General features: G+C 38.4%; 4 protein-coding genes across 6 annotated transcripts in view; 1 reads left to right on the top strand and 3 right to left on the bottom strand.

Annotated features, from left to right (window-relative positions):
• The window catches only part of LOC104801973 (7-methylguanosine phosphate-specific 5'-nucleotidase A), a 2,646-nt gene extending 2,439 nt beyond the window's left edge, over positions 1-207 (bottom strand). The window contains 1 exon segment of the mRNA XM_010525399.2: positions 37-207. Coding sequence (XP_010523701.1) covers positions 37-153 — 117 coding nt within the window. The 5' untranslated portion in view covers positions 154-207.
• Positions 208-1,061: 854 nt separating this feature from the next.
• Positions 1,062-3,700, bottom strand: LOC104801768 (ABSCISIC ACID-INSENSITIVE 5-like protein 2). 2 transcript variants are annotated; one of them, XM_010525231.2, is made up of 4 exons: positions 3,257-3,695; positions 1,781-2,581; positions 1,614-1,685; positions 1,062-1,390 (listed from the first exon to the last, which is right to left on the bottom strand). In XM_010525231.2, exons 1-4 carry the CDS (start codon positions 3,605-3,607, stop codon positions 1,310-1,312), a joined length of 1,305 nt encoding a protein of 434 aa, XP_010523533.1. In that variant the 5' UTR covers positions 3,608-3,695; the 3' UTR covers positions 1,062-1,309. The 2 variants fall into 2 exon arrangements, with proteins under 2 accessions (XP_010523533.1, XP_010523455.1); XM_010525153.1 differs by having other exon boundaries at positions 1,298-1,390; positions 1,614-2,581; positions 3,257-3,700.
• Positions 3,701-7,008: 3,308 nt separating this feature from the next.
• LOC104801692 (psbP domain-containing protein 6, chloroplastic) lies at positions 7,009-9,212 on the top strand. The gene is made up of 5 exons (XM_010525058.2): positions 7,009-7,247; positions 7,396-7,400; positions 7,807-7,951; positions 8,439-8,755; positions 8,878-9,212. Exons 1-5 carry the CDS (start codon positions 7,085-7,087, stop codon positions 9,046-9,048), a joined length of 801 nt encoding a protein of 266 aa, XP_010523360.1. The 5' UTR covers positions 7,009-7,084; the 3' UTR covers positions 9,049-9,212.
• A 286-nt stretch (positions 9,213-9,498) lies between these two features.
• The window catches only part of LOC104801579 (uncharacterized protein YnbD-like), a 2,279-nt gene continuing 1,136 nt past the window's right edge, over positions 9,499-10,641 (bottom strand). The window contains exons 2-3 of one of the 2 annotated variants that reach the window (XM_010524955.2): positions 9,748-9,991; positions 9,499-9,668 (exon numbers count right to left, since the gene is read on the bottom strand). In XM_010524955.2, coding sequence (XP_010523257.1) covers positions 9,777-9,991 — 215 coding nt within the window. In that variant the 3' untranslated portion in view covers positions 9,499-9,668; positions 9,748-9,776. Of the gene's footprint in view, positions 9,992-10,641 lie in introns of both variants that reach the window. The other variant, XM_010524901.2, reaches the window with a different exon arrangement.

The raw sequence follows: 10,641 nt of genomic DNA, 5'->3' as shown, positions 1-10,641 counted from the left end.
AGAGAGAGAGAGAGAGAGAGAGAGAGAGAGAGAGACGTGGAGGCCGTGGCAGCGAGAGGAAGAACGTGGCGACTGGTGAATACGGCGGATTACGGAGAGGGGATGATGTGAGGACGGAGCATGGAAGCGTGCGACACAGCCGATTACGCGCATCTGACTACTAACCTCTCCTCACTGTCTCATACTCATGAAAAAATGTACGTATATGGTCACCCTTTCCACAAATCCGATTTTCCATGAAATAAACAGTATAAAATACACATTTATAAAAAAAAATATGAAAAGAAATATACGAATTTATATATTTTCAAAAAATGTAATAACACATGAATTTTTTATTTAGCTAATACATTAACCATTAAAAATTTATACAATTGTACAAATTTTTAAAATATTATTAGATCTCTATCCAAACAATAACACCTTTAAACGAAAATAAAAATATTTGTATTTCGAAAATAACAATATAGAACAATAGTCGATATATATTTTGAAAGCTGTCGATATATTTCAGCAGTATTATTTATAAAAATTCATATAGAAGTTTGAAATAATTGTTGTATATAATGGGGGAAAAGTTATGAAAATTGATGGTAAGTGCATGTTTGGATTATGTAAGAAATAAATTATTACGGGACTTTTTTTCGAATTTTAATATTAATTTGGTTCTTTGATTGTTTTATTTGTTTTATGAATAAGGTAGGAAGGAAGAGCTAAGATTCCAAATGGGCCATTACAAAAAATACACATTTACTTTAGTACATGTATGTTAGAACACACCCTTCTAACTCATTTTTTTGTGGACCGGACCAGTGTGACTATTGTAATTTATTTTAGAGTTACACTAATTACACCGTTAAAATTATATAATCAGTGTGACCATCATTGATTCACCACACTAATCACAAAAAATTAGATTAGAAAAGGTATGTTCTAAAAAACATGTAGCAAATTAGATTAAAAAAAATATGTTCTGAAATATATGTAGCAAAAAAAATGTAAAGTAAGTGTAGTTTTGATATTATGCCGCTCCAAATATGTAAAAATATTTGCAGAACTCAAAACTAAAAAGCATGGCTTTATACAGACAGAAGATTAAAAAACAGGCAGTTTAAGACTAAAACTAGTTTCTTTTATATACAGAAAAAAAAAACAGTAAACTGAAACACGTTTTCCACATTCTAAACTTTTTTTTTTTACATACAAAATAAACTAAAAACAGAGGATCCGAACTTTATATATGCATTCATGAAAGGAGGGGTTGATTGATGATCTTACAAATGGGCCATCCCTCCTGAGAAAGAGATTCCTAGACAGGGGCCGATGATGTTCTACGCAGCTGATACTTTGTCTCTGCCACCGGAGTTACCGGCAGAATCTTCTCCAGCTCCTGATGAATTCCACAGATTTTTAATCTACCAGCCAGATTTCTTTTCTATATGTTGCAGATTCAGGGAAGAGATCAGAGGGAAACCGGAAAGGATGGTGCTTTTGAGGGTGTTGTGCCTCTTTTCAGGGTTTCGATTACCAACCCATTATACAGATGCAACATGCAGAGCTTAAAACCCTAACAATGGCGTCTGAAAACATCAAAAAATGGTAGAGGAACTCACCTTCTGCTTCCTCAACTTTTCATTTTCCTCCTCCAGTCTCGAGACTTTGTTCTCCAGTTCGTTTGTATAAGCCTGCTCATAGTATTCCATTCCAAAAAAATCGTGCAACGAAAACAAAAACCGGGACTGTTATGACATGTAAACACTTTCAAAGTTACAGACTTTACCTGCTTTCTTGCCCTTGAACGTGCAGCCGATTCCCGATTCTTTATCATCCTCTTCTGCCTCCTCTCGACGGTTTTCCCGATAAACTCCTCGGTCGCACCCCTCTTTCTCCCCGGAACCTGCGTCTCTGACAACGTCCCCATCAGGGGAGGAGGAGGTAACACAGCCTGATTCTCGAGACGTGTCCTCGCTTGCAGAGGCTGCGCCATTGGCTGCATCCACTGATGCTGCTCCATGAGGAACTGTGGATCGATATTCGGATCAACCCCGGGAAAATGCCCGCAGTTCTCTTTTCCCACATTCGATTCAGACACAACTCCGGCTTTTACCAGGAAATCCTCCAAAGTGATTTCTCCCAGAGTGGGCTGCCTCTCCTTAATCCTGTCTCCTCCCCTGCCTTTGCTTTGCTCCTGTATGTCTCTCCATACTTCATCCACCGTCTTCTTGCTTAGAGTACCGGTCAACGACGAGAGACTAGCCCGGCATTGCGTGGAGCCGTTTTGATTGCCCGGAGGCACGTCCTCAGGCTCAGTTCCGACGGACTGGTTGGCAGCTTCAGCTGACAAAACGTTCTGCAGAAGCTCGTCGAGGTTCATGCTGCTTAGAGGCTTGCCCGTGTCACCTAACTGGCTCTGAACCTCGTGGAGAGTGAGATTGTACATCGAGCTCGGCGGAGCCAATGGCTCGAACCCATCATTCTTAACACTACAGCGAACTCCAACGTGAGAACCCATCGTTAGATCCACCATACAAACGAAATCACCCGAGTTTAAGGTACGCCTCGTCGAATTAGATCCTATTTTCTGCAAAAATCACAGATCAATTCAACAGAGAAACGTTTTTATGCCATTTTTCTTCTCAAGCTTCCACCTTGTAGAACTCAGTATGGGTTCCGACAAATTACTGCATGGCTTCCACACAAACGGACGAGACTTCCGTCATCAGAATCTCGTGGAACTCGAAGCATAATGCATACGAGCAGAAAGAGATACATCTAAGTAGAATAGCAACAATTCACCACAAATTCTCTGTACGATAAAAGTAAGAAAGACGGGAACTTTCTCAATACCCACAAATTTGATAATTTGATGAATTCATAACGCCAGTGTTCAAACACAGAATTACAAAAATCTGTCCCATGCCCTGAAGAATTTACAGGTGATGAGACACCCATATGCGACAAAACTCGGCGAGGAAGGATGAATTCGAGTGCAAATTCGTCGAACTTTCTCGCATGCAAGAGCACACGGGGAATCTTCGACTCTCGAATTCCAAATTGAAAAAAAAAAAAACAGAATTGCGATCCACGATCTGAAATCCGTATGCTGAAACCGTGTAAAGCAGACTATGCATGAAACTCGCTCACTCTTTGCAATTCAATTTTCAACGAAATCACATGAACAAACACACCAAGAAAGCAACAACCACAAAGTTAACCCACAGAGAAGAACGAGGGGAAGAAGAAGGAAGAGACTCACCTCTGTGAAATCGGAAGAAAAGTGGATCTCCGAAACCCAGAAAAAGAAAAGGAAAGCAGTAAACTTTAAAAATCGAATGAAGCGAAAAACGACAGAGGAGGAGAAAATGATTCGAATGGTCCAAAGACTGAAACTATTTACTATACAAATTTCTGAGTAATTGCCGGAAAAAAACAAAAAAGAGGTTTCTGGGCGGAGCGAGGGAGAGACAGAAACAAGTTTTTTTTTGAGAAATGTTGAGAGAAGAAAAATTAAACCAAAAAGAAAAAACAAAAAAGACAACCCACGATAGGTTTCATTCACAGAGACAAAAAAAAAAGCAAATACGACAAAAAAAATTCCGTCAAACATAATAAAACACGACCGAATTAGGGTTTCGGTCTCTTCCCGATGGGTATGGAGGAAAGATTCAGTGCGGAGAGGCGCCGCAAATTCCCGTCGATAAATTTGGCATAATTCGAATAGTTCTTTGCAAACTATAAAAAAAAATATAATTTGCCGAACTTTGCCAGCTATATTTTTCTTATAAATCCCAAAACTATCCTTGAGTAATAAAAAACCGTTTTGGATATGGGAGAGTTATTGTTTTTTTAAAAAAACGTAACCACGAGATTTAAAAAAAACTTTTTTTGTAACAAATGATCCCGAAATGGTAAAATTCTACGTAGTTTCCTGATTTCCAAAGTTCAAGAACTTGACAAAAAAATTGGTGCGATTCTAAAAAATTCGAATTTTATAAAACAAAATTGTCGTTCAAAAATTTTGAACGATTTAGTTCATAAATGATATTGCATTTTTTCGATTCGATTTTGAGAAATTGTATCGAAATATTCACCCGTATAATAGATTAGGTGAAATGATAAGTATTTCATTTGATTTTTTAAATGGGATTATATTGCCTAAAATTCACTAACTCATTTGCCTAAAACAACAATAGCGGGACATGACATGTCATAGCTCTCAATAAGATTTAGTGTCCAAAGATACAAGATGAGCGAGAGAATACTCGTCCAATAGAATCGGATATTTTGAAATCTCGGACGTTCGTCCGAAGCAAGCCGAGTACATGTCTAAGGGAGATAGAGACGACGACTGAGGATTTCGATTGCCCTCTCCACTAGCCCTCACATTCCTTGTCTTTTCGTCTCGGATTAGATGCGATCTCTAAATCATTTATTTAATTAAAAAAATTCAATTTCTTTTATAAAATTTGTAAATTTTTAAATAAAATGCTCGAATGTAATTAAGTTCATTCCATAGTAAATTAAATTTGCTCCCGATTATAAATTTTTCTGGATACGCTATTACATAATGATAGGAGACCTATCAAGTATCCAAACTTTCATCGTATCTACGGCTAATCCAAATTCGAGTATTCAATCTCACGAAGCCAAAATCAGATAATGTCACAAAAAATATCCGATAGAGCGTCAGATTCTCGAAAAAAATAGATATTCAATCTGTATCCACCGCTAGAACTCTTCAATTGTTGCAATCCATCTTGCCATAAAACAAATCGATAGAGAGATACAAAGCCACAAACCCACGAGGTGAGAGGTCCACACATGCATCCACATGACATATATCAAATTTCCGCATCGTTCAACGACAGTACCTAGACACCGAACATATATATATATATACACACACAAAAACACAATTGTACGGATCACAAGATGAAGGCGTTGAGAAGGAAGAGGAGAGCGAGAGGCGAGTCCATAGCCTTGCATTTGGAGCTGCCTCCTTTGCGATGGCCACTCTTCCTGTGGTGTTTCTTCTTCTTTGCACCCGCCGCTGTATATACAGGAACCATTCCTCCACCTCCTCCGAACCTCGCGGAATCAACTAGAGTCTCTCTCTCTACTCCGCTATTGATCGATCCTACAAACATTATCCAACTCTGTTACATCCTCTCTCTCTCTCTTTTTTTTTTTAAATTGACGATGAACTGTCTGTCGGGGTTATATATACTATATTACTAATATTGAGCCCGTGGTCAAGAGGTATTACCTAACGAAACACTATCCGAACAATGTCTCTAGGATACCAATTACTCGGGTTCGGACCAAATATATATATAAGGGTAGTATGCTATTATTGTCGAAAACTATAGTAATTATAATTAGTGTTTTGAAGTCGTATATTAATTCTACGATACGACCAAAAGATCTCCTTCAAAATCTAGAGATAGCCCGCATACAGATAACATTTCAAGTCGAAGAAGAAGGCCTAGAGTCACCGACTCAATCAAGCCAAGAAATTAAGGCAATTTGCTTGTTGACATGCCAGATTTTTGTATAAACGCTTATATCTAGGTATAGTTCTTTGTAATTCTTGGAATCAATGCACTGAAAATACTCATAATTTGCCCATACTAACTATATATATATATATATTGTTCATTGTTGAGAATGTATGAAGATGAATTTTAGGCGGGGAAACGGTAAAACAAAGAAAAAGGAAAAAGAAGAAGGGGTACCAGATGGCTTGGAGCTTTGTTGTACCAAAGCAACAACAAAAAGGACACGAAGATTGTAGCAGAAGAGGAGAAGGAACACAAAGAGGAGCTTCAATTTCTGTTTTCTCGCCATTTTCTATTTTCAGAAAACCTTAAAACTTCAGAATCAGATGGGTTTTATAAAAATCATTCTCATTGGTCTATGTGTTAAAGAAAAAGTGATGGGTTTTCTTTATTGGTTAAAAGTGAGAAAGAAAGTTGCAATCTTTTGTTGGTTTGTCGGTGTTTTCATCGACCCACACGAAAGAAAGTGATGCTTTTGCCATTAGCTTTTTCAAGGCACCACTTCATTTACATATACGATCCCATAGATTCATTTCACGGCAGTACTAGGATCAGTATCGCGGGAAACTTTTGGTGAGTTGGTTGGGTAGGTACTCGACCATTTTTAATCTCAAGGTCGGAAATTCGAATCCTCTTACCCTCCTCACTTATGAATCTGTCAATTATAGACAATTTAAATTGATTTATATAACCAGGATCTACCCGTTATGCACACTAAAAACAATGCCGGTGAATTCCTAAATCATCAAAAAAAGATTAGTATCTAATTTCTTGTTTTAAAATAAAAAGTTTGTTATCATCAAATGATTAGGAATAACACTTCTTTTAGGATAACCAGGTGTCATGCATTTACATCCAAACTAATTTCGAGATCAGAAGACATGAGTAAACCATACGATTGTAATTATGCTTCCTTCCCAACTTGAAGTTTCGGGACGAAAATTTGCATTTCACCGCTTGATTTACCCAGGTTGGATTACTCGGAAGACCACTTTGGTTGGACCAAAATATCAAACAATAATTTACGAACCCAATCCGACGTAAAAGGTCGAATATGCATTATTCTTTGAACCGAAATTCAAATGCAAATGGAAGTGTGATTAAAATATGAAAACAACTAAAATAACTGAATGAGATATAATTTTTTCAAAATACATTTTTTTAGAAAAATATCCTTTAAGAACTTTAAAATTTTCATATATATATATATATATATGTGTGTGTGTTGTAAAATCGAACGTAATAAAAAATAATTGAAAATTGAAAATTTGTTTGAAAATGATTTTTTTTCAATTAACTGAACATGAAAAGCGAACACATACCTATTGGTTCTGAGAATAAAAATATTTTGAATTAGGAATTAAAAGACTTTTTCTTCTCATTTTTTTTTTGCAAAGTATATTTGTGTAATTGACCCATATATATGTATATATGACCTTGTGGCTCAAAACCATTTCCCGTGGTTCCTTTCCTTATCCAGACGAAAATACGCAGACGAAAGAGGGAGAGAGAGTGATCGGGTAAAAATGGCGGTCGCTTCTCTAATTCCCGTTTCTGGAATCTTCTGTCCAGCATACGCATCGTCAACAAGAACAAGAATCTCCGTGGTCGTTGCATCGTCTCAAAATCAATGCGATGGATCGACTCCGAGAAGAGAGTTGCTGTTGAAAGCCGCTGTGACGGCAGCAGCTCAGATAATGTCACAAAAAATATCCGATAGAGCGTCAGATTCTCGAAAAAAATAGATATTCAATCTGTATCCACCGCTAGAACTCTTCAATTGTTGCAATCCATCTTGCCATAAAACAAATCGATAGAGAGATACAAAGCCACAAACCCACGAGGTGAGAGGTCCACACATGCATCCACATGACATATATCAAATTTCCGCATCGTTCAACGACAGTACCTAGACACCGAACATATATATATATATACACACACAAAAACACAATTGTACGGATCACAAGATGAAGGCGTTGAGAAGGAAGAGGAGAGCGAGAGGCGAGTCCATAGCCTTGCATTTGGAGCTGCCTCCTTTGCGATGGCCACTCTTCCTGTGGTGTTTCTTCTTCTTTGCACCCGCCGCTGTATATACAGGAACCATTCCTCCACCTCCTCCGAACCTCGCGGAATCAACTAGAGTCTCTCTCTCTACTCCGCTATTGATCGATCCTACAAACATTATCCAACTCTGTTACATCCTCTCTCTCTCTCTTTTTTTTTTTAAATTGACGATGAACTGTCTGCGACGGCGGCTGCGGTTATCCAGCCACCGAGGATTGCGGAGGCGCGTGAGGTTGAGGTCGGCTCGTATCTTCCTCCGTCTCCGTCGGATCCTTCCTTCGTTTTCTTCAAAGCCTCGCCCTCCGACACACCAGCTCTCCGTGCGGGTAATGCCTGAAACTAGGTCCCGTGATTCGTTTAGGGTCTGAACTAGTGCTTCGGATTCGTGTTTATGGGAATGATTAGGGATTTAAACTCGTGAATTTCACTTCTGGTGATTGCTAGGTGTCTCGCAAATCTGTACATATCTCTGTGAACTCACCAAATCTGAGATTCTGTAGCATACGTAGGACACGAAATTGGAAAGAAAAGTGTGTATGAGAAGGAACAGTGGAAGAGTCTTGTTTGTTCAATTTACCATGAGAACAATCTTCCTTGCAGAAGAAGCTTAGCAAAACCATGAGCTCGTGCTTGTGGTGTAGTGTTTTACATGCCTAACCTCAATTATAGGCAGATTTTTTTGTTCATTTTTGGCAAATAGAATTCACTCTGAGAGCGTTTGCTTTGGATATGATCAAGAACCGCTTCTTCAGTTCCCATCAGCTGCATAATGTGTGTTGGCTTAATGATGCTTGAAATCTAGTCTTCTGGCAGGAAACGTGCAGCCATACCAGTTTATTATTCCACGGACCTGGAAACAGACGCGAATAGCAAACATCTTATCGGGGAATTACTGCCAACCAAAGTGTGCAGAGCCATGGGTCGAAGTCAAGTTTGAAGATGAGAAGCAGGGAAAGGTCCAAGTAGTGGCTTCTCCGCTCATTCGCCTCACCAACAAACCGAATGCAACTATAGAAGAGATCGGTAGCCCCGAGAAGTTGATTGCTTCTCTCGGCCCTTTCGTCACCGGAAACTCCTACGACCCGGATGAACTTTTGGAGACTTCTATAGAGAAACTCGGAGATCAGACGGTGCGTCTCTGTTCTTCAACTGCTTACTTTGATCTCAAACTTTCTGAATTTACCAATTAAACCCATGAAAGATGTCTATGCAAAACTTAATGTTTGGAATGTGTATGGATGTGGGGTTGTAGTACTACAAGTACGTTCTAGAGACACCGTACGCATTGACAGGAACGCACAACCTTGCGAAAGCGACGGCCAAGGGAAGTACGGTGGTGCTGTTCGTTGCCAGCGCCAATGACAAGCAATGGCCGTCCTCTCAGAAAACCCTCCAAGCCATTCTCGACTCTTTTCAGCTCTAGTTCTCTCTCTGTTTCTTGCAATTTTTTTCCATGATTTAATTTTGTTTATAGGGAGTGTCCAAATAAAAATCTTGGTATTGTTCAACTGTTGTAAGTAATAAGTATGTAAACAAATTACTTTTATTCGCATTGAGAATCGAAATAGATCGTATGTTTTGTATTGAGCTTCCTGTTCGACTTTAAATTTGATATAAATGTCTAAATATTTCTCAAATTTGTATGTTGAATATTTTTGTACCTAGTACATTGAAAATTACAAAAATAAATGTGGTCTATTTGATCTAAAATACAAATGTGTCAGCTATTTTAAACAGTAATATATTTGTCTTGAGTTTCCACTTCTCTAAAACATTTATATAAGTTTTTTAAATCATATTTTAAGTTTATCACTCAGAAAGTTTCATGCAAAGAAACATACATCCGAAGAAATATTTAAATCAATTAAAAAACTGTAAAATTATAGTTTAATTTAGAAATTCAAATAAAATTATGTAAAAACACGTCATCATTTTCCCTTTGTATGAGATAACTCTTGAGAAAAGAGTGACAGCGTTTGCTGCCTTTCACTCACACAACTGGCAACATTTCAGCTGTGTCTGAAAGTTCTGAACTGCAAAGACCTAAAAAGACCAAACAATACATCGCACTGAGAAAGTTCGAACTTCTGAGTGAATGTTAAAACAGCGTTTCGATCAATACCCGAAAAGACTGGTAACCGAGAAGATGGATCAATCGGTTCTCTTTTCGTTAACATGGATCCCGGCCCTGCTCTTCGGGTAACCCACCCGATTCTGCGACCACTCTTCCAGTGCTTTACGATGAAGAGCATTCATACGAATGTACGGCCTCTTCTGCTTGATATATCTCTCGGCCATCTTCCAGTCATCCACTACTTCTAACGCAACTAGTAACGCACATGTCACCGCCACGCTTCTCCCGTGACCTGCATGATCCATCGAGAACGGATTTCAAAGCATCAGAGCAAGGAAGTGTACTTGAAGCAACCAATGCTCATTATCAATCCATAAGGACCATTAATGCGCATCAAAGCCGTAATAGATATTGTCTGACCCCTCCTTAACATAACCACATGAGATCTAGTCTGATTTCATATGAACATTAAGTTAAATCATGGTTATTTTCAGACAATTTAGCTCAGTCATGAGCATACCACAGAAACAATAGTTGATAATCAGTTCTTAATACTGCATACAGAGCCCAAGAAATCGGCAAAAAAGTTCAGAACAACTCGACCGACCCTTCTCAGGAATTGTCCCACCTATGACTGCTGAGATTTAAAGCCTCCATTGGGTCTAACTAGGGGACCCCTACAATCCATTACCTCAACATCATAAGAAACTAATGTTCTCATGAATTTAAATGCACATTTATGAGCTTTAGTACTTAGTTTTTGCAAGTAAATATTGTTGTTCTTTGACCAACTGTAATATCAAATTATTCTGTACCATAAATTCAATGTTGTACTTCAGATTCTCCAACCCTATAATCTCTTCAAGACTAGAAAAATTCTGCATGCCAATACAGAAAATCCGATTCCTTCACATACAAAAGCCGCGCAAATGAGATCGGAAG

Source organism: Tarenaya hassleriana, unplaced genomic scaffold, assembly GCF_000463585.1.
Source record: "Tarenaya hassleriana unplaced genomic scaffold, ASM46358v1 Cleome1, whole genome shotgun sequence".
NCBI classification, from domain to species: domain Eukaryota; kingdom Viridiplantae; phylum Streptophyta; class Magnoliopsida; order Brassicales; family Cleomaceae; genus Tarenaya; species Tarenaya hassleriana.
This window is presented reverse-complemented; position numbering and strand designations above follow the sequence as displayed.